Raw genomic sequence first — 27,693 nt, forward strand, 5'->3', positions numbered from 1 at the left:
CCTGGGATGGTTAAAATGCACTATGTAAATTAAACATTTGTTGAATTTTCCATCATACTATTATTTGATATATTGTAAAAACAAAATCTTCCTTTGTAATTCATCTAAGCACAATAAACTAAACTTCCTACTTTCTCAGGACTAATAGAAAACTCACGTATTCCCTTTATTTTGGTAAAACAGCTGTCATTAAAGCGACCATGCTGTGTTCTGGAGGACATAATGTTAGAACCTGAGCACCTATTTGCTGGTTGGTCCCAACCATACAGTGCTTTCCAGGAGCTGTCAGCTGTGAGTGTTGACTGCAGTTTGGCTGGATGCTGGGCTGACTCTGATAGAGGGGGAACACAGGCCTATTTTATACAGCTTTAGACAGTGAAATTACTCAGAATGAGTAAGCTTTGTACCTGCTATTTTCTGTGTTGAAAAACAATCCCCATTTCCTAGTTAGTTTAGAATTTCAGTGTCTATATGGTACATAGTTAGTCTGAATGAATGTTGGATTTTGTCATTGCCCTTTTCTGCTCTATTATGATGTTACTGTTTTTTTTTTTTTTTTTTTTTTTAGGTTTTTTGAGACAGGGTTTCTCTGTGTAGCTTTGCGCCTTTCCTGGATCTCGCTCTGTAGACCAGGCTGGCCTCGAACTTATAGAGATCCGCCTGCCTCTGCCTCCCGAGTGCTGGGATTAAAGGCGTGTGCCACCACCGCCCGGCTGATGTTACTGTTTTTAAAGCCCTTTATCCCATGAATGCTATGTATTAGTTGTTTTGGATTTTTATTTTGTATTTTTTTCCCCTCTGGAACTGAGGACTAAACCCAGGGCCTTGTGCTTGCTAGGCAAGTGCTCTACCACTGAGCTAAATCCCCAACCCCTGTTTTGGATTTTTAAACAGACCTTGCATTCCTAAGACAATTCTCTCTTGGTCATGATATATAATCCTTTTTCTATGTTACTGGATTTAGTTTATTAATAATTTGTTAAGAATTATTGTGCCTATAGAATGTTGGTTAGCATTTTCTTCCTTCTGCTGCCTGGTTTTAGTAACAGGGTGTCACTGATTCCATATGAAAAACTCCTCACTCTTCTGTTCTGGAAATACCTTTTAGTGCCAGGGTGCTTTTCCGTTTGTTTTGTAGATTTCAGTAGTTTATATTTTGTGTCTATGTGATTTGCAAGCAAAATTCCAATATAAGCTTTTCTTTACATTACCTTAAATCAAATGTTATCTTAATCAAGTGAGTAAGTAATCTTTTTTGTTTATTCTTTGAAAAATTCATGCATGTACATAAAATATGTTAATCGTATCCACACCCCACTTCACCAGTCCAAATTCCCCTAGGACCTCCCAACATCTCCTTCCAATTTTATGTCTCTTTTTATTTTTAACCCACTGATTCCAATTAGTGATGCCCAAATGTTCATGGATATGTGGTCATCCACTGGGGCATAAGTAACCTACTAATGGCCACTTTACCCACAAAGAGAAACGACTCTCTCCTCCCCATCGGCCATCAACTGCCAGCGAGAGGTGAGGCTTCAGTGGTTTCTCCCCTGTCAATGTTAGAAATTTTAACTGGTTTGGTCTTGTGCAGGTCTCAGTTTCCCTGCCAAGCTGGGTTTTGTTTTGTTTTTCAAGACAGTGTTTCTTTGGTAGCCTTGGCTGTCCTAGAACTAGCTCTGTAAATAAGGCTGGACTCAGACTCACATAGATCCACCTGCCTCTGCCTCCTCGGTGCTGGGATTAAAGGAGTGTGCTGCTGCCCACCAGCTCAAGCTGGAATTTTAACTGGCTTGATCTCATGCAGGTCTTGTGCAGGTAACCACAACTGTTGTGAGTTCGTATGTGCAAGGAAGATGAAATACTTGCCTCGTACCTTTTGTGTAAAAGGGTCACCTGCAAAATGGATTTTAATGGTCAGCCTCTGGCAAAGTATAATTCATCATACCTAGTCAGTGGGTCAAGACCAACGAGTACCCAGAAAACTCCACTACCAGACAAAGTAGACTGTTGTCCACTATAGTGCCAAGCATAGGAAGGTACAATGATAGTAGAAACAGGATGGAATGTGGCTGTTATCTATTATTATTATCATCCTCATCTACTGTCATTACCCTGGTAAAGGTGGAAAGCCAAGGCACCCAAGAAAATCCCTTGAGGGCTTGTAAGTGATATGACCACTGTTAGCCATAAGCTAAGGCCAAGGCAGGTACCAAGCACCAGGAGCAGGGGAGGGGCTGCACAAAGCTGAGACCAGAACTTTCATTTTAAAGTGTGGTGGGGATTTTGCTTTCTTGTGCTTTTAGGCAGTACAAAAGATGAAACCTCGGGCCTTGTACATGATCATTAAGTGCTACATTCCAGCTTAAAGAGTGCTTTTAAATTAAAATATAATGTACAGATTTCCTAGAAATTTACCTTTAGCATATTACATGGACTTTTAAAATTAAGAAGGTTCATAATTTGGGCTACTGTCAAGTCACTGTATGTATTACAGGCTCACACAGGCCAGAGTCAAAGCTATTCTCACACTTGCTAATTGTGATTAGTGGTGTCTCCATTGAAACTTTCACATTAGGCATTTGTATTATATGCTAATATGCTTAGGCATGGCATATTGGCATTATTTTTTAATAAAATACTATGTATTTTAAATACTCTTGAATGGTACAGATTAAGTTAGGTGTAGATATTTCAACTAAAGCTATTATCTTATTAACAGAATATCCAAGGTATCTCCAAGCATCCAATTCAGATTTCTAAGCCTCGGAATTTTAAAGGTAACACATTGCTTCCTCTCTTGCTAAAATCTTTAGAGCATTTCTTAAAACCAAGAAGTTTTTATATTACTTTCTTACAATGTAACTATACTTTCCTGAAGTGTTCCTCTGTGTTTGCATGACCAGTATTTAAACCTACATTGAAAAAATAAAAAGCAGCTGAAGTGATATAGTACCTCCCTTTTAGCAGTTTTACACATTAAAATAGATGGTAATTATACCAGGGAAATATCTCCCTTCCCACTATCCTTCCCCCACCAACTTCCCAATAAAGAACAAACAAAAGCACACACAACAGCACTGGCTTTTAATAAAATCTAAAGCTTTCTGGAGGTGTTTATAAAAGCATATGAAAAATCTTCTTTCCTTTGAGCTATCCCACTGTAATGCTGATGGTCATATTTCTTAAAAAGGAAAAATTCTCACCTGGTAAAGAGTGCTAGGATGTCCACTCCCAATAACCCGTGACATGTTGGTTCTGCTGCTTTGCTGTGGGCATTGACGAAGGAAGCACAATAATACCACCAAAGCCAAGAGCGCTCCTTTCTAAATACACAGTCACCTTGAGCAGGAACAAGAGGAAATCACAGCACCTGTGTCTCAGTTGCCCTTCTGTGGTGTCTCCAGTGGAAACCATGGAGAGGTCTGCATGGCCTCTGCATAGATCTTCCAGTCAGTGAGGCTCTCTCCAGTGCTTTACTTGAGTGGTTTGGGTGTCAGTGTCTGACTTTTTCCTTTCTTTATCATAACTCTAGACAGAACAGAAATTTTTATTATCTTCCAGTGCTGTTTATTTTGTAATTTGTGGGGCGTTTACCCACCACCCCCACAGTTCCCCAGAGTTTTCTTGAGTGCGAGCAGCAGGAAATATTAGATAGAAGGATTTATTGCGGAGAATCTTGCAGAGATAAACAGATAGAAAATAAAGGATAGCCTCGAGAGGGCCTGGAACCTATTCCAACGGCCCCCGACTGTCTCTGCCCCAGGGTTTTTATAGAGACGCCAAGGGGTGGAGCAAAAGACCTCCTCCCCCAGCACAGCCAAGTGCAGACCATCTCAGACACCTGCACTCAGGCCCATGGTCCTAATCATCCTCTATGCGGATCTGCTGGGTAAAGCCATTTGGAACCCGAGAACGGGCTCCCACAGTAATTGTATTAATAGAAGTAGTCACAAAATTAAAAATCTAAACTTTTATTTGTGTATGATATTAAAATAACTTTGTATGAAGAATTGCTGCGAGTAAGTTGACAGTGAAACTCACCACATGCTTTTGAAATGACAATTCAGGTAAAGAAGAGGAGACTGTCACCATCTCCCCAAGAACCCTGTTTGTTTCCTCTGAAGGCCACACCTTCTTGGCAGCAGGTACATGCATAGGATGGTGGAGGGATGCCACTGTCACTATAGCTTACTTTGTGCATTTTCATACAGTTTAAATATTTACCAACTAAATAATGCAAAGATGCATATAGAACTCATTCTTGCAAATAAATCCTAAAGCAAACAATTATATGAAGCAAAAATTTCTTATTTCTTATACACTTTAAATAATAACAGGTCTTTGGCTTTCAGGGTCCCCTCATTTTGCTGGCATAGCTCATTCAATCTGCTTCCTCCTCCTTTGCCCTCCCCCTATTCCCTCCCCTTGCTGACTCAAGCAGCCCTGCTAGCCACTGTGCCCCTGTACTTCAAGCCCCTACAGCCTTCCCTTTTTCCTCTTCTGTCTTTGTTCATTGTAATATTCTTGAGGACTAGAAGCAGGGGAGCTGACCACCCCATGTCACCAGCTTCCCTCATACACACTACTCTCTACCAAACCATACCTTGATGCAATTTTTTCATTTCTCTCCCTCTGACATACCAAATGATTTACCCAGAATGTCTCCTAGAGTATAAGTTCCATAGAAGAAGGGTTCTGTGTCTATATTGTTTATTAACACATCCCAGCGGGGTCCTGGCACACAGGAGGCCCTTCATAAAACCGTGATGGATGTAGTTAATGAATGAACACTGCCCATCGCTTTGCTGACCTTGCAAGAGGGAGAACAGGTCTATAGAATTTCTGGCATAGAAAAGAGCCAATAGTCCAAAGGCTAAGGGAGTCTGGCAGATGGGAAGAGGTGTGTTGACCTTGAGCCCCATGGGAGGGGGGCAGTCTAAGAGTGGCTTGGGGTGAATCAATGATAGGGGTACCATGGGTGAATTCAAAATTGACTGAGAACTCTGTCTCACAGACTTTTCACAGATTGAATTGCGCATTCTTGCACATTTATCTGGGGATCCAGAGCTTTTGAAGTTATTCCAGGAATCTGAAAGAGATGATGTATTTTCTACCCTGACTTCACAGTGGTAAGATAACAAAGAACAGTGTTATCAGATCTGCAGGAATGCTGACATGATTTTAAAAGTCTGAAGTTATTCCAAAGCTATTTTCATGAGAAAGAAGTTAAGTTTTTCTCTAGTAGTTAATCGTTTTGAAAAGAAGAGTATATGACTAAGATGCCCAAAGCTTCCTAATTATGAAAGAACTGATGACCTGTCCCACTAAAAACAAGTGTAAAGGGAATGAAAATATAGTAAGTGCTTGTCACAGGAGAAGGAGCTCAGGGGATGGATGTGTGATCTGTGGGAGTCCTATTAGAAGGCCATTGTCCTCTCTGTGCCTGCCTAACCCCTGCCATTCAGAGGGCAGGAACATATGGGCCTCAGGTGGCAGCCCCCAACTCTGTGGCTCACTGTTTGAATTCCAGTAACCAGTGACTTCAGGTTTTGTTGAGGTGTGCCTCTCTGCCTTTGGAGTCTACCTATTTTTCTGAATCACCATTCTTGGGCACTAACTTTTCTTCCTCCCAGTGGAAGACCAGCTAGCTGCCAGGCAGTGGACAGAGCAGGTGCAGGGTTCTGATCTCACATATCCCTCTGATCTGGAGTAACAGGGTGTTCCATGGAACTCACTGCAATCATCTGCGATATCTCACTTTCCAAGCAGAATAGTGCTGTCCAGTTAAAGGAGGTCAACTGGCTCTGCTCCGATGAGGAAAAACTAGAGACGGTAACTGGCTTGGACCATGAGAGAGGCTCACATAAACTATGTCACTGCAGCAGAGAGTCAGGATTCTGCTATAAGGAAGAGAAGGAACAGGGTAGCTGCTGGTGGGAGACCCCTGCCTCATCTGTCACTATCCCCTCTCTGCAGTCACAGGTGTTAACTTCTCACCTTAAGCCTCTTCCATCAAACTGTTCCCTGTGACTTCCTCCTTTTCCCTCACCTTCATCTCACCTGTCAACTGCTTCTGTCAGGAGCTTCCAGAAAGGGTATCCCTGGCCTCACAAGGCCCTGCACTTGCCTCTTAAGTACTCATTTCTGTTGTTGTCAGTCTTCCCTGGCATGTGACCATCATGGGGTCAGGACTGTACACCTCTAGATTAGGCACCAGCTGCTATATGGCCCACTTACTGGCCTTCTCTGGCTAGTCCTCAGCACACTGGTATCTACTTTGCTCAAGCCTCTATTTTGTACTCAGGAAGGCCCTTCCCCAACTTCATCAAAGCATGCCCTGCACTCATGACTTCAAGAGCCCTCTTTGACACACCAACCTGACTTTCCCCAGCTCAGTTGCTCCTAATGCCTAATGCACATATGCAATGTAGCACCAGTTCTGTTCCCTGCTGCATCCTACTAGCTCTGGGTCTTGCAGAGCATCTGCTCAATGAATGTGGGGTAAGTGGAGAATGCAGAGTCTAGGCTACCCTGTGCATTCACCAGAATACCAGGACCACATACTCTTATTTGAGTAATAAAAGTCAGGTAATATTTTATGTAACAGAGCTAGGGTTGAGGGTGAGAATATAGTACTACTGTATGCTAAGCTGAACTTGAGAGTGAGTAACCATGGAAATTGTGTTTAATGGGGCAGCAGGGAAATTGGCAGATACAAGGAATAACAGTGTGGTGGTTTGAGTAAGAATGGCCCCTATAGTCTCATATATTTGAATGTTTAGTCACTTAGGAGTATGGCCTTGTTGGAGGAAGTGTGTCACTGGGGGTGGGCTTTGAGGTTTCAAAAACTCATACCAGGTCTAGTCTCTGTCTCTGTCTCTGTCTGTCTCTCTGTCTGTCTCTCTCTCTCTCTCTCTCTCTCTCTCTCTCTCTCTCTCTCTCTCTCTCTCTCTCTTTCTCTCTCTCTCTCTCTCTCTCCTATAGATCAGGATGTAGCTCTCAATTACTTCTCCAACACCATGACTGCTGTGCTCCCTGCCATGATGACAGTGGACTAAACCTCTGAAACTGTAAGCCCCAATTAAATACTTTCTTTTATAAGAGTTGCCTTGGTCATGGTGTCTCTGCACAGCAATAGAACAGTGACTAAGGCAAACATAATCCTTACTAAATAAAGTAAGAGAGGTTCTGGTTAGAAGTGAGGGATTTTACGTCGTAGAGGATGTGATCAGGAGCCAAGTCCAGCTGATAAGCATTAGCTCAGAGTCTTGCCACCTGCCACCTTCTAGGGACTTTCTCTCACCATCCTCTGCCCTCCTCCTTAGCCTCCTGACCTTTACGCTGACCCTCTGCAATGCTGTCCTTTAATACAAGTGGGCTCTAACCCGGCCAAGGCCCTCTCTCAGATGCTACCTTCCTTAGTCTTAATGCCACCAGATGCATATTTGGTCCTCACTGGCCTGCTCCCATGCTCAGCTGTCTAGCACCTCCCTGTCCTGTGCCTGTCACACATGTGGTGATGTCATTTGTCTCTTCTCTTCACCACACTGAGCTTCAAGGCCTAGCTCTTCTTGACACTTAGGTGCCACAGGCTGTAAGTGAAGCATCACTTAGACCCTCTCACCTCTGCTCAGCCCTAGTGGCTGTCTTCTCTGGGATGAGGGTGCCTTTGCCTTCTGGTTGCTGTTTTAAGCCCTGAGTGATACCCACAGCCACTTCTCAATCTCATAGCCTAAGCACTGGAGAAACCCATGCAGTGGGAGTGATTGAGTCCATTTGAATCTCTATGTTCTTGACACCTTGTCATCAGTCTCTCCAAAGACTTATGTCTGTCTCAGAAGTGGATGTCCTCTACCTAAGAGGCTAGACCTCTGAAAAGCCACTGCCCATGTGCTATGTTCTGTTCTCCACAGCTCCCTCCTCAGAGTACAAGGGCACTCGAAAAGAAACTTCATTCTCAAGAAGACAGTATCTTAAATGTCACAAACTACTAGAAACTAACTAAAATGAAATTGGTTCCTGACTATCCTGTAGCTATTAAACTATTAAACAATTATATTTGTAACTTAAAAACTCCTGAAAAAGAAACCTCCATGCCTAGATAGTTTTGCTGAGAATTAACCAGGTCTATGAAGGAGAACTGACATCAGTTTATACAAAATATAAGTAGGTGGATTGCTTTTCAATTCGTTCTGTGAAACAATATAGACAAAGGAAATTAAAACCAGAGCAGAGTGCAGACTAATGTTACTCATGAATTTAGTGGAATGTAGGCAAAAAAAAATTCCACAAAAAATAATAGAAGCTTAAATCCAACCATGTATAAAAATTATATACTATGTCCAAGGGAGATTTACCCCAGCAGGGAAATAGCATTTCAACTTGCAAAATCTATCAATGTAACTTGTCATAAAATCAAGCTAAAGAGTAAAAATAATAGGATCATGTTAGTTGTTGCAAGCTAAATTCAACATTTATGATAAAAATCCTCAACAAGTTATAAATACAAAGTAACAATCTCAATTTGATTAAAAAATTGTTTCTTTTTAAAAAGCTAAATGGTGTTTAGTTTTTTTGATTTTGGGTTTTTGTTTGTTTTGGGGGGGTTGTTTGTTTGGTTTGTTTTTTGTTTTTTGTTTGTTTGTTTTTTGTTTTTTTAGTTTTTCAAGACAGGATTTCTTTGTGTAGTTTTGGTGCCTGGCCTGGATCTCACTTTGTAGACCAGGCTGGCCTCAGACTCACAGAGATCTGCCTGACTCTGCCTCCCGAGTGCTGGGATCAAAGGCGTGTGCCACCGCCGCCTGGCCGGTTTTGTTTTTTTGAGACAGGATCTCTCTGTGTAGTCCTGGCTGTCCTGGGACTCACTCTGTAGACCATGCTGGCCTCTGTTTTCTAATATTTTTATTTTATAATTAACTTAATTTCACATATCAGCCACGGATTCCTCCGTCCTCCCTCCTCCCACCCCCCAGCTCTTCCCCCCATTCCCACCTCCTCCAAGGCAAGGTCTCCCTCCTCCCTACACCAAGACTGAGCAAAGTGTCCCAGCATAGGCCCCAGGCTCCAAAAAAGTCAGCCCATGCACCAAAAGCAGGTCCCAGCTTCACTGCCCGAGGGCCTCCCAAACAGTTCAAGCTAATCAACTGTCTTACTTATCCAGAGGGCCTGGTCCAGTTCCATGGGGGCTCCTCAGCCATTGGTTCACAGTTCATGCATTTCCACTAGTTTGGCTATTTGTCCCTGTGTTTTTTCCAATCATGGTCTCAATATCTCTTGCTCATACAATCCCTCCTCTCTCTCACCGATTGGACTCCCGGAGCTCCACCTGGGGCTCAGCCGTGGATCTCTGCATCCGCTTCCATCAGACACTGGATGAGAGTTCTATCATGACAGCCAGAGTGTTCGGCCATCCGATCACCAGAGCAGGTCAGCTCAGGCACTCTCTTGACCATTGCCAGTAGTCTACTGTGGAGGTATCTTTGTGGATTTCTGGGGACCTCTCTCGCACTCTGCTTCTTCCTATTCTCCTGGGATCTTCATTCATCATGGTATCTCCCTCTCCCTTCTCCCACTCTGCTCCTGATCCAGCTGAGACCTCCCGCTCCCCTAAGCTCTCTTTCCCCCGACCCTTGCCCTCCATTACCCGACCCCCCCCCAACCCCCCAGTTTGCTCATGTAGATCTCACCCATTTCTCTGTCATTGGGTGATCCTGTGTCTTTCTTAGGGTCCTCTTTACTAGGTAGCCTCCCTGGAGTTGTGAGTTGCAGTCTGGTTATCCCTTGCTTTACATCTAGTATCCACTTATGAGTGAGTACATACCATGTTTGTCTTTGTGAGTCTGGGTTACCTCACTCAGGATGATTTTTTTCTAGTTCCATCCATTTGCCTGCAAACCTCATGATGTCATTGTTTTTCTCTGCTGAGTAGTACTCCATTGTGTATATGTATCACATTTTATTTATCCATTCTTCAGTTGAAGGGCATCTAGGTTGTTTCCAGGTTCTGGCAGCTATACCACTCTTGGGCATATACCCAAGGAATGCTCAATCATACCACAAGGACACATGCTCAACTATGTTCATAGCAGCATTATTTGTAATAGCCATGCTGGCCTCTTAACTCAGAGATTCACCTGCCTCTGCCTCCCAAGTGCTGGGATTAAAAGTGTACACCACCACCAGCCCCTGCTGCTAAATGGTATTAATAGGGAAAGGTAGAATACTTTCTTTCCCCTGGAATGAATAACAACTCATTAAAACTGCAAAAAAGGGTGAAGAAATAACAGATAGATTGGACAGGATGAAACAAAACTTCTCTATTTGCAGATAACATGATTGTTATCCAAAGAATATAACACAAGCAGGTTTGGTTTTATCACTAGAACTAATATATGAGTCCAGCAAAGTCACAAGACTCAGAATCAACACAAAAAAATCATATCACATTCTTTTAAACTGACAACATGTAGAAAGCGAAACTAAAACCAACATCATTTATGGGCTCTCTAGAGAGACTGCACCCCAACACACACACATACACACATGTTCTTTACTCTGGTGTGAAAACTATGTAGATAGGCAGACATCAGTTTGGAGTTCGATCACTTTCAATGCTAGTGCTATGCAGTATGGTGCTCTCTCCACACTAGGCAGTGTGGTAGGATGCCATCCTCAGGCCTTCAGTTAAAGGGAGAAGCAGTGTTCTGCCATGTGCTGTGCTGCTAAGCTAGGGTGTGCAGCAGTTTAGCTGCACTGTTCATTTTCAACCCAAATTATTTTTCAGTTTTAAATGGGCTTGCCAGGATGAAACCCATTTATAAGTCAAGTAGTATCTGTTCTTAATGATTTAGTCAGCAAACATTTTATGCCTAAAATTAGAAAATGCTAAGGAAAAGAATCAAAGATCTAATATATCAAGAGACATTCTGTGTCTGTAGTATGGGCAACTCAGTATACACATATCAGTCCTGCTAAATAGATCCATGTGTTTATATGGAGAGAGAGAGAGAGAGAGAGAGAGAGAGAGAGAGAGAGAGAGAGAGAGATGATAGTGAAATTCTTTTAAAGTCCAAGTAGTGTGTTTATACACATAGAGGAGCTTATCTAAAAATGTATGTGGAAAGCATGGGGAGAAATGTTAAATCAGCTAAAACAGTCACTCTACCTGGTAAGATTTAATATACAGTGATCAAGGGACAGTGATGTTGTAGAGGGCTGAAGACACAGATCAACAGAACAGGAATGAAACACCAGAATAGTCCCTCACGGATATATGTTCAACTGATTTTTGGCCAGGGTTTAATATGAGGCAGAAGATCATCCTCTTCAGATTTGTGTCAAGCTTATCACACATAAAGCTGATGTGAAAAGTTCATGTCTGTATTGGAAATTATATGTCTTTTCTGCATTTTATTAGCTTGTAATAGTTCAGCAAAGAACTTCCAAAATAAGAGGCTTTTAGTATTTGCATGAGGGTTGCTTCCAACCTCCACAGCAGTAGTAATCTGGCATTTGTGACTTATACTATAATTAGTTGCTGTGGAAATGATTTTTATGTTCTAAACAGAGGACCAGAATAGCACATGGTAAAAATGCAGATCAAATACACTTAAAAACGCCTATACCCTATAAATGCTCTGTTATTCCAAAAGCAACAAGCAAAAAAACAAGTAATCAAAAATGTGTAATAACATTTTTCAAAGTAGTAACAATTTCCTAGGAAAACTTTGGAGGCTGAATAATTACATATAAAGATGGGGTTTGGAAGAAATCATGGAGATCACTTGTGAGGCCCCAGCCAGTGCTGGAATGTAGTAACGATGAAAAAGACAAGACCAGAAAAGAAAATCCCCACAGGATATCATAGTTAAAACACTAAGTGTGTATAACAAAGAAAATGTATTGAAAACTGCAAGAGAAAAAAAAAGATGTCACATATAAAGGAAAACCCATCAGAATAACAGCTTATCTCTCAGTGGAAACTTTAAAAGCCAGAAGAGCCTACAGCAATGAACTCCAAGTCCTAAAAGACTCTGACAGCCAACCTAAAATAATATATCCATTAAAACTATCTTCCATGATTGAAGGAGAAAGAAAAATTCCCCATGATATAAACAGCCTAAAAAATATATCCAACAAACCAAACCTAAGGAAAATACAAGAAGCAGTGTTGGGGGCTAAAGAGTGGTGTGAGCATAGAAGAGAGACTGTGGAAAGAAATACAGAGCCATTTATTAAAACACTCAGTATTAAAACTCAGTATGCCACTGAGCACACAAACAACAACATCACAAATCAACAACACAATGAACACAACTAATACATTTCAGTAATAATTTTAAATATCAATGACTTCAATTCTCCAATCAAAAGACACTGACTGAATAGATCAAGAAACAAAATCCATCTATCTGCTGCCTATAAGAAACACATCTTAGAGCTGGGCAGTAGTTGTACACACCTTTAATCCCAGCACTTGGGAGGCAAAGGCAGGTGGATCTCTATGAATTCGAGGCCAGCCTGGTATCCAGAGCAAGTTCCAGGACATTCAAGGCTACACAGTGAAACCCTGTCTGGGAAACAAACAAACAAACAAAGACATCTTACTTTTAAAGATAGGTACCACCTTAGAGTAAAAGGATGAACAAAAGTACTCTAATCAAATGGGACTCCAAAAAGTGATAAGCCTTTAAAGAAAAGAGCCCATGGAAAGTGACTAATCCCTGGAGGAGGGAAGAGAGACCATCTAAACTTTTAATTAACTTGTGGCCTAGCATGGCATCAACAAAAAGCATTCTGGACCTCAGCTTCCAAGGGCTAGGGCAGGGCAGAAAAACTGAGAGGATCGCTACCCATTTCAAGTGTTCTAGCCCGTTTGAATCAAGATACAGAAAGCCAGGCTAGAACTAGAGGGCAAAGTGACTTTTTAGACACCCAGAAATTTGCAGTTGGTTTGTCAAGGAAGAAAGATCTGAGAAGCTGACAGCTGAGCTGGAAGCTCTAAGGAATCCTTTATCTGTGTAGTTCTCTTGCTTTAGACCCTATAGAAGGACAGTTTCTGGGCCAACTCACAAAGCAGTTCAAACCAGTAGTGATTTGCATCAAACTACGAATGCAATCAAATCCAGACCCAACCTAACCACAGATCAAGTTGACTTTGCTCCCAACTTTGTAGCCTGACAGGAGTAGTGTGTCTTTTATAGGAAGTAAATGTTGCTTCAGTACCCATTGTTATTTTCTGTAAAATGTACAGATATAATAATTTAAATAAATGGAAACGCCAGGCGGTGGTGGCGCATGCCTTTAATCCTAGTACTCAGGAGTCAGAGCCAGGTGGATCGAGGCCAGCCTGGTCTATAGAGCGAGAGCTAGGAAATAAATAAATAAATAAATGGAAACAAGAAATGTGCCCTGTGAACAAGAGAATAAAGATTCAACAGAAGTCAGCCAAAGGAACAGTCCAGACATAAAGCTATTGAAGAGCATTCTTGAAAATTGTACTAAAGATGCCAATGTGTGAAGCTCTTCAAAGTTGATGGCCTCTGGAGGCATGGTTGGGGGGCTAGGAGGGAGTCAGTTTTGTTTAAAGGTATGGTCACTGGGAGTTGGACCATGCTTCACTGGACAGTCCAACACCCATGAGTATATGGGCAGCACAAATTAGACTTGGTTTTTTTTTTTTTTTTAAAGAGGCCACAAAAGTGGGTGGGTAGACCTGGGAGGAATAAGAAATGAATGTGATCAAAATACATTGTATGAAATTCTTAAATAATTAATAAAATATATTAAAATGGGTTGAGGATTTACCTCAAGTCCCTGGGTTCAGTCCTCAGCTCTGAAAAAAATACATATTATATTATACTAAAAAATATGTCAGGCATGGTGGTGCATGACTTTAATCCTAGCATTCAAGAAGCAGAGGCAGGTGGATCTCTGTGAGTTCAAGGCCAGCTGGGTCTACATAGTGATAGTCTGTCTCAAAAAACAAAAACAAAATACGCAACTAAGTATGTAGATGAAAAGTGCTAAGATGTGAAGAACTTTAAGAGATACATAAACACTGTAGAAAGGGGTGAGATTATTAAAGGGAAGAACACCGTATCAGAACAAGAATAGAAAATGCAGCTTAGGTCAAGCATGGTGGCACACACCTTTAATCCTATTACTCAGGAGGCAGAAGCAGGTGGATCTCTGAGTTCAAAAACCAGCCTGGTCTGCATAGTGAATTCCAGTCCAGCCAAGAGTACATAGTGAGACTCCCATCTCAAAAAGAAGAAGGGAAGAGAGAGGAGGAGAAAATGCAGCTTAGGAAAGAATCCACGAGTCTATGCCAGTACACAGAAACAAGGAGATACAAAGGAAAAAACATGGACCACTTAAAACCCATACATAGGATAAAATAAAATAGGTTAACTTTCACAAGGAGAGGAGAGAGTAAAGGCAAAGTATAATAAATATGGTTGAAAACATTCAAATATTGATTAATGATAATAATTTACATATCCAAAAAGCTTTAAAACTTCCTAAATATTTAATGCAAAGAAAGTCACACAATGGGCACATTATTAAAGTAAAACTTGTAAAAACCAAAGACAAAAAGAAAATCTTTTTTTGGGTTTTTTTTTTTTTTTTCCGAGACAGGGTTTCTCTGTGTAGCTTTGCGCCTTTCCTGGAACTTACTTGGTAGCCCAGGCTGGCCTCGAACTCACAGAGATTCGCTTAGCTCTGCCTCCCGAGTGCTGGGATTAAAGGCGTGCGCCACCACCGCCGCCGCCGCCGCCGCCGCCGCCACCGCCGCCACCCGCCACCACCACCGGGCAAGAAAATCTTAAAAACCAGCAACAGAGGGGAAGACACGTTGGCAAAGGAACAACAGTGTAATTACAGCCAAACCAGAGGCAGAAGATAGGAGGTTAGCATTGGAGGAGCGCTGGAACAGTCTGGGATTCCCTATTAGAAAATGACGAAGATTAAAGCAAAACAAAGACATTTTCAGACATGCAAACTTTTGAAAGTTTGTCTAAGTACTTCTTCACTACTTGGATGACCTCAAGTTCTTTGGGCTAAAGAGAAACAAGATCACACAAAGCCCCGAGTCTTCAGGAAAGAATCCAGTACTAGAATGAACAAAGATGAAACATGGTCATTTTTACTTTACATAACTTGTCTCACATGTTTTATGTTGCTCTAAATGTGGTTTATATATAATAAAATTTGGGTTCTGCAATATCTTTTTTTAAGTTTAGAGCACAGGTCGATGTAAAAGATAACAACACCAAAAGCAAAAGGGGTTGGAGGAGCACAAGTGGAGTTATCTGCATACGGCCTTACAGTGGCCGTGAAGTATGGGAGTGGTGCTCAGAGGTGGGCACTAAGGTCTTAAAGATGCATAGCTCATTTTCTAGGGTAAGGAAAGCCAGCTAAAATAGTAATGGACGAAGTGAAATGAGGTATTAAAAACCTTGTGGTTCACCCAAAATAATTCAAGAAAGGAACAGAGAACAAAATGCAGATAGGATAAATAAAAACCAAATACAAAAATGAAAAGATTAAACTTAATAGTATCAATAAACATTAAATATAAATATATTTAATATTTTAATATGTATTAAATATAAGCTGAAAACTCCAATTAAAAGGCACAAATAAATGTGTAATGTGTATCGTGTAATTATAAATATATTCTTGCCGGGCGGTGGTGGCGCACGCCTTTAATCCCAGCACTCGGGAGGCAGAGCCAGGCGGATCTCTGTGAGTTCGAGGCCAGCCTGGGCTACCAAGTGAGTTCCAGGAAAGGCGCAAAGCTACACAGAGAAACCCTGTCTCGAAAAACCAAAAAAATAAATAAATAAATAAATAAATATATTCTTATACCTCCTACTACCCAAATGTGGGGATAGAGGAGTATTCAATATCACTAGCAAATAAAAACATGTGTTTTTATCTTTTTTCAAGAAATCTTCCCCCTAACAACTTGTGATTGCTGTATTGTTGGCCCAGTGTCCCTTTTCTGCTGGATAGGCAGAGGCACTCAGGCCCCAGAGGAGACTTTCTGCCCAACTGACCTTATGGAATCTGCATTGCCCTACCCAGCCAGGTCTGAAGGAAGATTCATTCTTGGTCAGTGATCATTTGCACCAGAGCTAAATAAATGGAATGATGCTTCTCTTCCTTTGCTTTACCCCTCCTTGTCTCTCCTTCTCACACAGACTGTAAGAGCTTAGTAGAACAAGAATTCCACAGTCATACACTATGGATATATAGCTTAGTTGGTAGAGCGCTTGCCTAGCATTCATAAAACCCTGGGTTCAGTCCTCAGTAAACTAGGCATGGTGGCTTACTCTTATAACCCCAGCACTCAGGAAGTAAGGTAAGAAGATCAGCAGTTCAGTCATCTTCAGCTATGTGGTGAGTTTGAGGCCAAGTTGGGATACAAGAGACTTTCTCTCTCAAAATAAAAATTCAACGAATCCCAACTACAGCAGCAATAACAAATTTGTGTATCTATATTCAGTTTTTAAAAGAGAGAACTAAAATCAGGCAGATTATGGAACCCTGTAATTCCATCACTTTGGGAAAATCAGAAATTCAAGGTCATGTAATATATTTTCATATATTTATATTTTTCATAATTTTTAAATGTGAAACAAACAGAAATTGTCAGGCTAGATAAAAAGACAATACCCAATTGTAGCAATCATTACAAGACAAGGCAAAAATAAATGCTAAACATAAGAAAGCTAATGTACTACATTCATGTCAGGAAACAAAATGAAAACTGTTGCCAGTGACAAAACAAGACATTTCAGAATGGTAAAAGATGGATTCATCAGGAAGATGCAACAGTCCTAAATTTGAATGTGCCTAACAAAATAACCTTAAACTACAAAATACTTGAAGAAAGCTGGATGTGGTAGCATACCTCTGTAATCCCAGCACTCTAGAAACTGAGGCAGGAAGATCTCAAGTTCCAAGTTCGAGATTAGCCTAGGCTACATAGCAAGATTCTTTCCCAAAAATAAAATACTTGATGCAAAAACTGACAAAACTAAAGACAGAAATAGAAAGGTATCATTCATTCATTCACTGGGAAAGTCTTGTTGCTTTTCCCAGGAGGGAAATTTATCTTGAAATATACATCAATAAATATGCTGTATTGTATCCTTTTGATTATAGTTCCCTCCCCCTCCCCTTTTTTTTGAGACAGGGTTTCTCTGTGTAGTTTTGGTGCCTGTCCTAGATCTTGCCTTGTAGACCAGATCTTGCTTTGTAGACCAGGCTGGCCTCGAACTCACAGAGATCTGCCTGCCTCTGCCTCCCAAGTACTGGGATTAAAGGCGTGTGCCACCACAGCCTGGCTATAGTTCTCTTAATATATAGTTTATGCTGCTGGTGTTCTGCTATATGCATTGTTAGACATTATTATTTCCAAGGCCCTTCCAGAAGAAAGTTCTGCTGTATTCATTAATTGTAGCAAAGGACTCCTCAGGATTGATTCCATTTCATGGACCATTTTTTGTTGTTGTTTTTGTTTTTTATTAAGCCTTATCCTCCTTAACAGAATTGTTTAATATTCCAGATTCTTCTATTAAAGAATTGGTTTAGGGTGGGGAGAGATGGCTCAGTCAGTAAAGTGCTTGCTGGATGAGGACTTGTGCTCAAAATCCCAGGACCCATGTAAAAACCAGCCAGTGAATGGGGTGCCTGTCATCTCAGCACAGGAGAGACAGAGACAATCAGTGGGACTCACTGGCCAGCCCTTCTAGCCCAATATCTGAGCTTCAAGTTGGTAAGAAACCCTGTCTCAAAAAGTGTAGTGGAACTGGGCTGTGGTGGTGCATGTCTTTAATCCCAGCACCAAGAAAGAAAAAGGATTTGTTTTTATTATTTTAAATTATGTATGTATGCACAGGTGTGTATGTGCATGGGTGTGTGTGTGTGTGTGTGTGTGTGTGTGTGTGTGTGTGTGTGTTTGTGCGCACGCGCGCATACGGATAAGTGTGTGCATGAGTGCGTGATCATGTGCATGTGAATGAAGGTGCCTGTGGAGGCCACTGGAGTTGGAGTTATAGAAGGTTGTGAAGCACCTGATGTAGGTGTTGAGAACTGAACTCAGGTCCTGTACAAGAGCATTAAATGCTCTTAACCACCGAGCCATCTCTCTAACTCTGTATTTGGAATCCTGAAAGAACCTTGGCAGAAAAGAAGATCAATCCTTACATGGTACTTTAAAGAGGGGATTATTTATACAGCTGGTACAGTGAGAAGTGTGGAGACAGATCCAGTGGGAGCCACATGTCAAAGAAGGGCAAGGCAAGAGCTCGAGGTGCAAGGCAGCAAGGTCACAGCTACAGAGGAAGGGCAAGAAATTTGACTGGTGCTTCCCACTCCCTGCACTCTGAGGGTGTTGTTGGCTGAGCTTTGGAGGTCAGTGCTGCAGAAACAGTGCCCTGCAGGGATCCAGAGGTACAGAAACAGCAGTGCAGAGCTCAAGAGAAAGTGGTTACTCTTCATTGTCAACTGACTGGATTTTAAAATCACTGAGGAGACATACCTTTGAGTGTGTCTATGAGGGCATTTCTGTAGTTTAACTGAGGAGAGAGACTCCCCTAAGTGTGTGCCATACCATGGCTGGAATCACAGACTAAATGAAAGGAGAAGGCAAGCAGAGCATCAGTTTGCTGGATAGTTTCATGTCACCTTGACACACGCTGAAGTCATCTGAGAGGAGGGAACTTCGATTGAGAAAATGCCTCCATAAGATTGGGCTCTATGTAAACCTGTAGGACATTTTCTTAATTTGTGATCGATAGGGGAACAGCTGAACCCATTGTGAGTGGTGCCATTCCTGGGCTGGTAGTCCTGGGTTCTGTAAGAAAGCAGACTGAGCAAACCATGTTAAGCAAGCCAGTAAGCAGCTTCCCCATGGCGTCTGCATTAGCTTTTGCTCCAGGCTCCTGTCCTGTTTGAGTTCTTGTCCTGACTTCCTTCAATGATGAATAGTGATGAAATGATGAACAGTGTAACCAAAGAAACCCTTTCCTCCCCAACTTACTCTTTGGTCATGGTGTTTCATTGCAGCAATAGAAACCCTAACTAAGACAATAAGCATTCATATATTTCTACATCCTGATTGTTGTAACACGAATCTTAAATGTTTTTATTAATAAAAAACTCAGTGCTAGCTATTGAGATAATTCTGAAAGATCAGAGAGACAGAACAAGCTACAGCAAACCTCACTTTGACAACTCCTCATCTGATCCACGAATCCTCAGACTGAAAGCTTCTGAGTCCTCACCCAAATGGATCTCAGCTGAAATGCTGCTGAAAGCCTAAAAGCATAAAAAGCCTCTAGTTCCTGGTCTTCACGTTATATACCTTTCTGCTTCCTACCATCACTTCCTGGGATTAAAGGCATGTGTCTTTCTCAAGCAAGACATGAGATCTGTGTTGGGATTAAAAAGTGTGTGCCTCAGCCGGGCGGTGGTGGCGCACGCCTTTAATCCCAGCACTCGGGAGGCAGAGCCAGGCGGATCTCTGTGAGTTCGAGGCCAGCCTGGGCTACCAAGTGAGTCCCAGGAAAGGCGCAAAGCTGCACAGAGAAACCCTGTCTCGAAAAACCAAAAAAAAAAAAAAAGTGTGTGCCTCCATGCCTGACTGTTTTCAGTGTGGTCTTGAACTTGCAGAGATCTGGATGGATTTCCACCTCCGGAATGCTAGGATTAAAGGCATGTGCCACCACTGCCTAACCTCTATGTTTAATATAGTGGCTGTTCTGTTCTCTGACCCCCATATAAGTTTATTGGGGTGCACAATATATCAACCACAGATTGTGAACACAATGTGACCAGACATTTCTTTCATGCTGCCACCTCTATGCCTTCCCCACTGTGGTAGACTCTATCCCGGAAAGCCATGAGCCAAAATAAACGCTCCTCCCTTAAGTTGCTTTTGTCATGTGTTTTTATCACAACAAAATAATACAGAAAATTGGCACAAAGAGGTAGAGCTGATAGTATAACAGACCTGACCATATAGCTTTGTAGGCCTTCGGAATTTGGCAGAATGAGGAAAAATATAGAACCGAAGACTAGAAAAGCCTAAAATACTGTAGGCAGAATTTATTAGGCAATTCTAGCGGGAGTGTGGAAGACATGGAGAGTGGAGGCCTGGCCCATGGGGTTCTGAAGTGAAAAAGACTCTGTTGGAAACTGGGGTAGAGGCTACTAGTGTTACATTTCTGGCAAAGGATCTGGCTGCAGTTTATCTGTGTCCTGAAATTTTGAGTGTGGCTGAATTCAAAACTAATGGGCTAAGTCACTTGGAGGAAGCTTTAAGATAGCATAGTGTTTGAGTTAAGGCATGGCTCTCGTTCTCTACACTTACTGGGGCTTAGAATGAGAAGTCAAAGCAGAAAGGTAAGAAAATATGAAATTTGGGGAGCAAAGAAGTGAGTTTAAGGTCGCAGACAAGGGAAATGCAAAGAAAGCAGCTGTAACTGATAGAGCGCTGATAAAGAGAAATCCGAGGTTCAGCATTGGAACAACAAGAAAGATGCCCTGGGGGCAAGACTCTGCCAATTGATGGCACCAACTTCTGAAAATGCAGATCCATCAGAAAGGAGAGAGTGAACTGAGCAGCTGAAGGTTTTCTCTGGTGGAAAACAACTGTCCCAGGATTTTTTTTTCCCTGTTCAACTACCAAGGCATACAGAGACTATAGCTATGGTAGAAGTGGGTCAGACTCCCATCTGGAGCTGGCAATAGAACCTGGCAGCACATCCCCTGGTGCTGGTTTGCTGGTATGCAAAATACGTAAGTGAAGGGGTCATGGAGGCTTGTATCAAGCAGGGTCAGACCCTGCAAGGACATCTGAGAAGCCACTGTATAAGCCTGTGAAAGTAACGCCTAAGTTGTAGTGAAGACCCAAGTATATTGGAGATCTCAGGACATCTGTTGAGAAAAGCTGCAGAAATGAAATGGAGCTGGCCCAAGAGGCTATAGTGCTATAGGTGGCTAAACTTAGGGGTACTCCAGATGACGACACCAAGTGTCCAACTGTAGAATAGGGAGATGTAGGATTTGGTGTTTGCCTTGCCAGGTTTTGGTATGCTTTGGTCTGATCTTCTCTTGTTTGTCCCCATTTTACCCTTTGGGAATGTTTACTCTGTGGTATTGTATATTGGAAATATGTAACTTGTTGTTGTTACTATTACTATTATTATTGTTGTACTACAAGGGCTTATAGTTAAGAGATTGCCTCGAGTTTCAGAAAAGTAGACTTTTAAATAATGTTGAAACTGTTAAGACTATAGAGACTTTTGAAGTCGGACAGAGTGAATTTTGCATTATGAGATGGCCATGAGTCTGTTTGGGTGAGGGATGGAATATATGGTTTAAAAGTAATATATTTGGGTGTCAAGTTGACACGAAGTGGACTTGTGGTTAATCATCATGGTTAACTTGACTGAATTTGGAATCACCTAGGAAACATACCTCTGGGTATATCTGTGAGGTCATTTAAAGAACAATTTAGTTGAAGAGGTAAGATCTACTCTCACTGTGGATGGGAACATAGTAGAGATTGGGGCTCCCAACTGAATAAAAAGAAGAAAGCCCGTTGAACACCGGCGTTCGTCTTTCTCTGCTTCCTGACCATGGATACAATGTAATCAGTTGCCTCACACTTCTGCCACTCTGCTATCCTCTCAAACCATGAGCCTTAGCTTTAACAAACGCTTAAGTTGCTTTTGTCAGAGCAATGAGAAAGCAATTAACACAGGAACCCATCAGCCCCCTTCTCACCAAGCCCATGGGAGAGTGACTTGTACATACTCTGATGCACTTGTTCTACCCACCCTTAAATTGGGACCTCGCCTCATACTACAGAAGTTGCCCTGCTTGCAGGACTGACATTATGGGAATGCCTCTAAGAACAGGCACCCTAGAAGAACCAAGCTGAAACAGAGCAGACAGCACCTGTCCACTCAACTAGTCACCACTCTAGTCTACTTACTGGGAAGTAGCAGCTAGAGATGGATCCTTCTGCCTCCCAGTGAGGGACCCCCAAGGTTATGTTCTAGGCTCTCTTCATATCCATGGCTCCCAGAAGATTCCCTCCCCAGCTCTGGTTCTCTCTGGGCTCCAGGTTAGCTATGCCATTTGCTACTTGTATGACTTCATTTTTAGAAAGGACCTTGCTGTTGTAGCCCAGGCTGTCCTTGAACTCTCAGTCCCCTTGCCTCTCAAGTGACTTTTCTGCCACAAGCCAACCATCAGGCATCCTACTCGAGCATAAAATACTAAGGTATTCTGTGAAGTTCAGAACCAGAAAAGCCACGGCCACTGTGCCAGCACTACTTGTTCTAGTGATGTAACAAACAAACCCTGGAAAGTAGGAAGCAAGCAATAATTTGGTGAAGACTGTGATTTCTGCCTAGGAAGCTGAGAGAATCGATAAAGGGAAAGCCGTTAACAGCACTTGGGTCCAGAAGCAAACCAAGTACAAATTAATACAGAGTCCAGCTCCCTAAACATAAACAGCCGCCATCGTAGGGACTGTAATGGAAGAAAAGGTGCAGTGAAAAAGATAAAAATACCTTTGGTAATGTAATTTAAAAGAGGGCAAGATCCCTGTGAAAATCAGAAAAGCACAGAAAACAGAGGAAACCTGAGCTTTATTAAACCATCACCTCTTTTTACATTGACATAGAAATTCCCTACTAAACATGCCCAAGGATAGGTTATTTTTAGTGGCCTACAACTAATCTGCAGATTATGGTAAAAAGAAAAGTGTATAATAATCATGAAAAATGTTTAGTAAGATGGACCTAACAACTATTAAAATATAAAGGCAAGATCACTAGAAAAGTAAAGTTCATATATAGATCCACACATGTATTAAAATTTAGTATGCAGTAAAGGGGATATTAATTTAATGAAAACTCAAGTGGTTTGTTAAATAGCAACAAGCTGCAGTTTTTTGTTTTGTTTTGTTTTGTTCAAGGGGGGTGGGGTTTAACCCAAGATCTTTCCATGCTAGGCAAGCACTTTACCCGGGAGCTGCGGCCCCAGAGCATGCTGTGCTTTGCTTTGTTTCTCAAGCAGGGTCTCACAGTGTAGCCCAGTCTGGCCTTGAATTGGAGATCCTCCTGCCTCAACTTCCCAGGTGTTGGGATCACAGGCATGTGCTACCCAGCAAACCATAAGTTTTTGTTTAATCCATCTGAGTGTAGGAAAAAATTACCAGGGACTGCCTTCTTGTTGAACAGCCAAGTCTCATAAGTTTGATATAGCTCAGAAACTTTACCAGAGTCACAGGAAGCTTTCAAGACCATTTTCACAAGACATAGTAGCACATTTCACATCTGGGAGTCTTTTTCCAAGAGGAAATGTGTAACTGCAGGAAGAAGAAGGCCTCAGCAAGTACACTGCTCACCACTCTAGGACAGTAAAGCAAGGTTTGACGTGTCAGTTCCCCATTCGGCTTGGATCTATGGACCACATTCCCTCCTCCTCAGATACAGGCCCGGGGAGTAGCTCCTTCATTTCTTTCCTAAATGCCATTTTTAAACTATTAAGACTGAAATTTTGAAACTAGACTGCAATTTTATGTTAGTGTTAAAAGACAGTCACAGAGATCACTCTTGCTAGAAGAAATAAGGAGGGGCCTAAGAACATTCTACTGTGTTTGCTCCCATGAATGGGCAGCACATGAAGGTTTCTTTTGAGACATTTTATGTAGATAGATGACTGTGGAGTGATTGTTGTGGTTCAGCATTATGAAGCTCATTGGGGAAGCTTGTCAAAACCATCAGAACTCACTGGCTCATTTCATTTTCGTCATCATCATCATCATTGTTGAGGATCAGCGGGGAGTCTAGCTAGATCCATGTTTTAGGTGAAGGAGGTAGAGTGACAGGTAATTAGAAAACTTGGACACTCTATACACACGGGTTGAATTCATGCCTTCCTCAGTTCCAGCCCCATCTTCTGCCTTGGATTGTGCCTGGTCCTAACTGGGTCAAATATCTGCCACCCTAAAGGCATGCACACTCACTCATGCACAGGTACACATGAACCCACTCATGCTGTGCACACATGCATGCATGCACACAGAACTATTCCTTATTTTTCATAGGTGTGTGGAACTCTCTTGTTTGCTGAACATCCTTCTCCTCTATTGTATGAATGTATTTACACTTTTTCCTTTGGTTTGTTTATTTTTGGTTTTTTGAGATAGGGTTTCTCTGTGTAACAGTCCTGGCTGTCCTGGAACTCACTCTGTAGACCAGGCTGACAGAGATCCTTCTGCCTCTGCCTCCCAAGTGTTGGGATTCAAGGCATGTGCCACCACCTGGCTCCTTTGCTTTATTTTAGTGATATATCAGAAGGGAAAAGGATAGATGTGTCTTCTTTAACCAAATGCCCATCAAATGGCCTTCAGGAAGGGGCTTTGGGTTTCACTGTGATAGCACTTCACTAGCAAAGAAGTGTGATGGCATGGGAAAGGCTGAGAGGGTCTCCTTACCATCCAGTGAGAGTTAGGGAGGCATCAGTAGAGATGGTAGGAAGGCCCAGACTCCGCTGATATTAGAAGGTGGAGCCATCAAGAGCTAGAAATGGACTAAATGTGTGAGTGCAGGAGGGAGTCATGCAAGATGAGTTGTGAGCACTGCCCTGGTGAGGGAGGGAAGTCCAGCTGCCATTCCTTCTCCATCCTCAAAGAGATGACAGATATCTGTGGTGGCAAGACTGGCGCTCAGAGAAGGACCTCAGTAGAGAAGTGGGAGATGCTCAAGTGGTGAGTACCAGTGGTTGCCATCAGGCTGGGCAAAGCTGTTGTGTGTGTGTGTTTGTTTGTTTATTTATTTATTGGAGCTGAGGACCAAACCCAGGGCCTTGCACATGCTAGGCAAGCACTCTACCACTGAGCTAAATCCCCAACCCGCAGTTGTGTATTTATAAGGGCTGTGCACACTTCTGAAGGAAGCCATCTCACCTCTGAAGATGGTGTCAGCGCACGGAATGACAGTGAAGGCTATAATCTATGCATCAGTCACTTCCTCCCATGGCCACAGATGCAACTGTCTCTGCTCATGTGATCTGATGGGCAGGAGTGACCATGTGACGTTCTCAGCTGCACAAACAAGACAGAGACTCTGTCGCCTGTGTGGCTCCCTCTGGGAGCTTTATTACTTGTTAGGGACTCCAGGAATGGATGTGATGGGGGCTGGGCATGTACAGAACTCAAAGGTGGGTCTTCATTTTTGCTTTCCTGCAAGACAGAATAAGTACATTCATCCACTATCAGTGGACAAATGGGGTAGTCACTGTAGAAACATTCTGGCAGTTCCTCAGAAAGCTAAAGAAAGTGCCATGTGACCTGAGGGAAATGAAAACATGCCCATACAGACTTATGTGTGAATATCCATAGTGGTATTATTCATTCTGATGGCTTTGTCAGTTTCATTGAATTTTGGCCAGACATTTGTAGAATGTCCTGACTTTGGCACTTGTCCGATGCACTTCTGGTGTTTATACTAGGGTTATGGAATGTGGAGGAAAACCACAGTCTCACAACCTCACCTGAAGGACAGTCTTCAAGAGAACTTATCACTGTTGATGTCACTGGACTGCAGTGGTGTCTCTACCCTGTGGAAGAGAATTATGAATCTACAACTAAGGGATAGACAGTGATGCCCTATCTTCTTAAGTTCAGAGTGTATATATAATTTGTACTTTTTTTCATAGGAAATTTGTCTGTTCTTGTTTATTAATTTATTCAGCCAATTATTTGCTATCCTGGGTCCATGAATATTCTATTTTGGGTTATAATCCAGGAATACTTTGTTTTGTTGTTTGATTTATTTAGCTGGCTCCTGTGTCTCTTTGACTGTACCTCTTTAAGTGTGTGTGTGTGTGTGTGTGTGTGTGTGTGTGTGTGTGTGTGTGTACACCTACTTTCTGGCACTACATGGTTTCCCAGGCTCATCTGGTATGTTTCCTGCCTCAGTTCTAGAACCAGCCATTTCAGCAGCCCTGTTGTCTTTATTAGAAAGTGGTGTTAGAGCCGGGCGGTGGTGGTGCACACCTTTAATCCCAGCACTCAGAAGGCAGAGGCAGGCGGATCTCTGTGAATTCGAGGCCAGCCTAGTCTACAGAGTGAGATCCAGGAAAGGTGGAAAGCTACACAGAGAAACCCTGTCTTGAAAGAAAGAAAAAAAGAAAAAAAGAAAAGAAAAGAAAAAGAAAAAAAAGAAAGTGGTGTTAGAGGCCAAGCTCTAGGTGATGGGTGTGTGCTTTGCTGCTGGGGAGTCTTTGCTTCTAGATCCTCTCAGCTAGCAGTGGAAGGAAATGTGTATGTGTGTGTGTGTGTGTGTTCCCTGTACATACATAGATATCTATAAGTATTTTTATATGTAAACATCTGTAGCTATATAAGACTTAAGTGTTCCTTTTTTTTTAAGATTTATTTATTATGTATACGGAAGAGGGTGCCAGATCTCATTACAGATGGTTGAAGACTTAAGTGTTTACTAGAGCTTTGGAGGTCTTTTGGCATAGACACAGAAGGCATGAGACCAAAGCCGATGTACAGGGAATGCTGGCAAGGCTTTAGCGGGGTTCACAGCTCTTTACTGACATGGCAGGCAGTTCTCTGAAGAAAGGCTTTTAATGTCATACCAGGTGGGCTATCAGCACTCAGGATCTTTCCTGAGACCTTCAGGTGCTAAAGAGTTCAAAGTGAAGCAGAGGCTGCAATGTAGAAAGACCCTCTCCAAAACAAACAAGCAAGCTCACAGACCAAAGTGAGTCTCTGTCTAGAAACTGAAATTCACAGACAACACATCAAACAGGAATCTGCCTTCATTCATGAGCTGCTGGTACAGAGGGCTGAGTGAATCATCTCCCCAATTAATGACATAGTATCATTGGTCCTAGAAAGACCCTGAGATAAGATTGTAAACAAAAAAAAGTGTTTCTTGAGACTGAAGAGATGGCTCAGTGGTTAAGTGTAGTGCAAATTCTAACTGGTCTTAATAATAAAACCCCAGAGCCAGATATTAGGGTGAAAGTTAAAAAATCAGAGAAGCCGAGCAGCCAGCCACTAGAAAAACTTCTTACCTTTAGGAATCCTCAGAGTGAAAGGGCGGAGCTGTTGTCTCAGTCCTGCCTTATCACTTCCTGTTTCCTCCTCCCAAGTGCTGGGATTAAAGGCATGTGCCTCCCAAGTACTGGGATCAAAGGCATGAGATCCCAAGTGCTGGGATTAAAGGCATGTGCCTCCCAAGTACTGGGATCAAAGGCATGAGATCCCAAGTGCTGGGATTAAAGGCATGTGCCTCCCAAGTACTGGGATCAAAGGCATGAGATCCCAAGTGCTGGGATTAAAGGTGTGTGCCACCACTGCCTGGCCTCTAGTGACTAGCTCCATACTCTGATCTCTAGGCAAGCTTTATTTGTTAGAGCACAAACAAAATATCACAACAGTTAAGAGCACTGACTGCTCTTCCAAAGGACCTGGGTTCAATCCCCAGTACCCACATGGCAGCTCACAACTGTCTGTAACTCTAGTTCCAGGGAATCTGGCATCCTCACATATACATGCAGTCAAAACACCAATGCACATAGAATTTTTTAAAAAGTGTTTTGTAAAAAATGCTCTTGGTGGAAAAAGTGGTAGTCCAA

The 27,693-nt window shown here is 42.2% G+C and overlaps 1 protein-coding gene across 7 annotated transcripts in view; it reads left to right on the plus strand.

The window, feature by feature from the left end:
* The window catches only part of Poln (DNA polymerase nu), a 152,314-nt gene that overhangs the window by 88,490 nt on the left and 36,131 nt on the right, over positions 1 to 27,693 (plus strand). For all 7 annotated transcript variants that reach the window (XM_052736194.1, XM_052736197.1, XM_052736196.1 and 4 more), the window contains 3 exons: positions 2,723 to 2,780; positions 4,071 to 4,148; positions 5,018 to 5,132. In XM_052736194.1, coding sequence (XP_052592154.1) covers positions 2,723 to 2,780; positions 4,071 to 4,148; positions 5,018 to 5,132 — 251 coding nt within the window. The remainder of the gene's footprint in view (positions 1 to 2,722; positions 2,781 to 4,070; positions 4,149 to 5,017; positions 5,133 to 27,693) is intronic.

The sequence above is a fragment of the Peromyscus californicus genome, unplaced genomic scaffold, assembly GCF_007827085.1.
Source record: "Peromyscus californicus insignis strain IS unplaced genomic scaffold, ASM782708v3 Scaffold_13__1_contigs__length_99412109, whole genome shotgun sequence".
Lineage (NCBI taxonomy): Eukaryota > Metazoa > Chordata > Mammalia > Rodentia > Cricetidae > Peromyscus > Peromyscus californicus.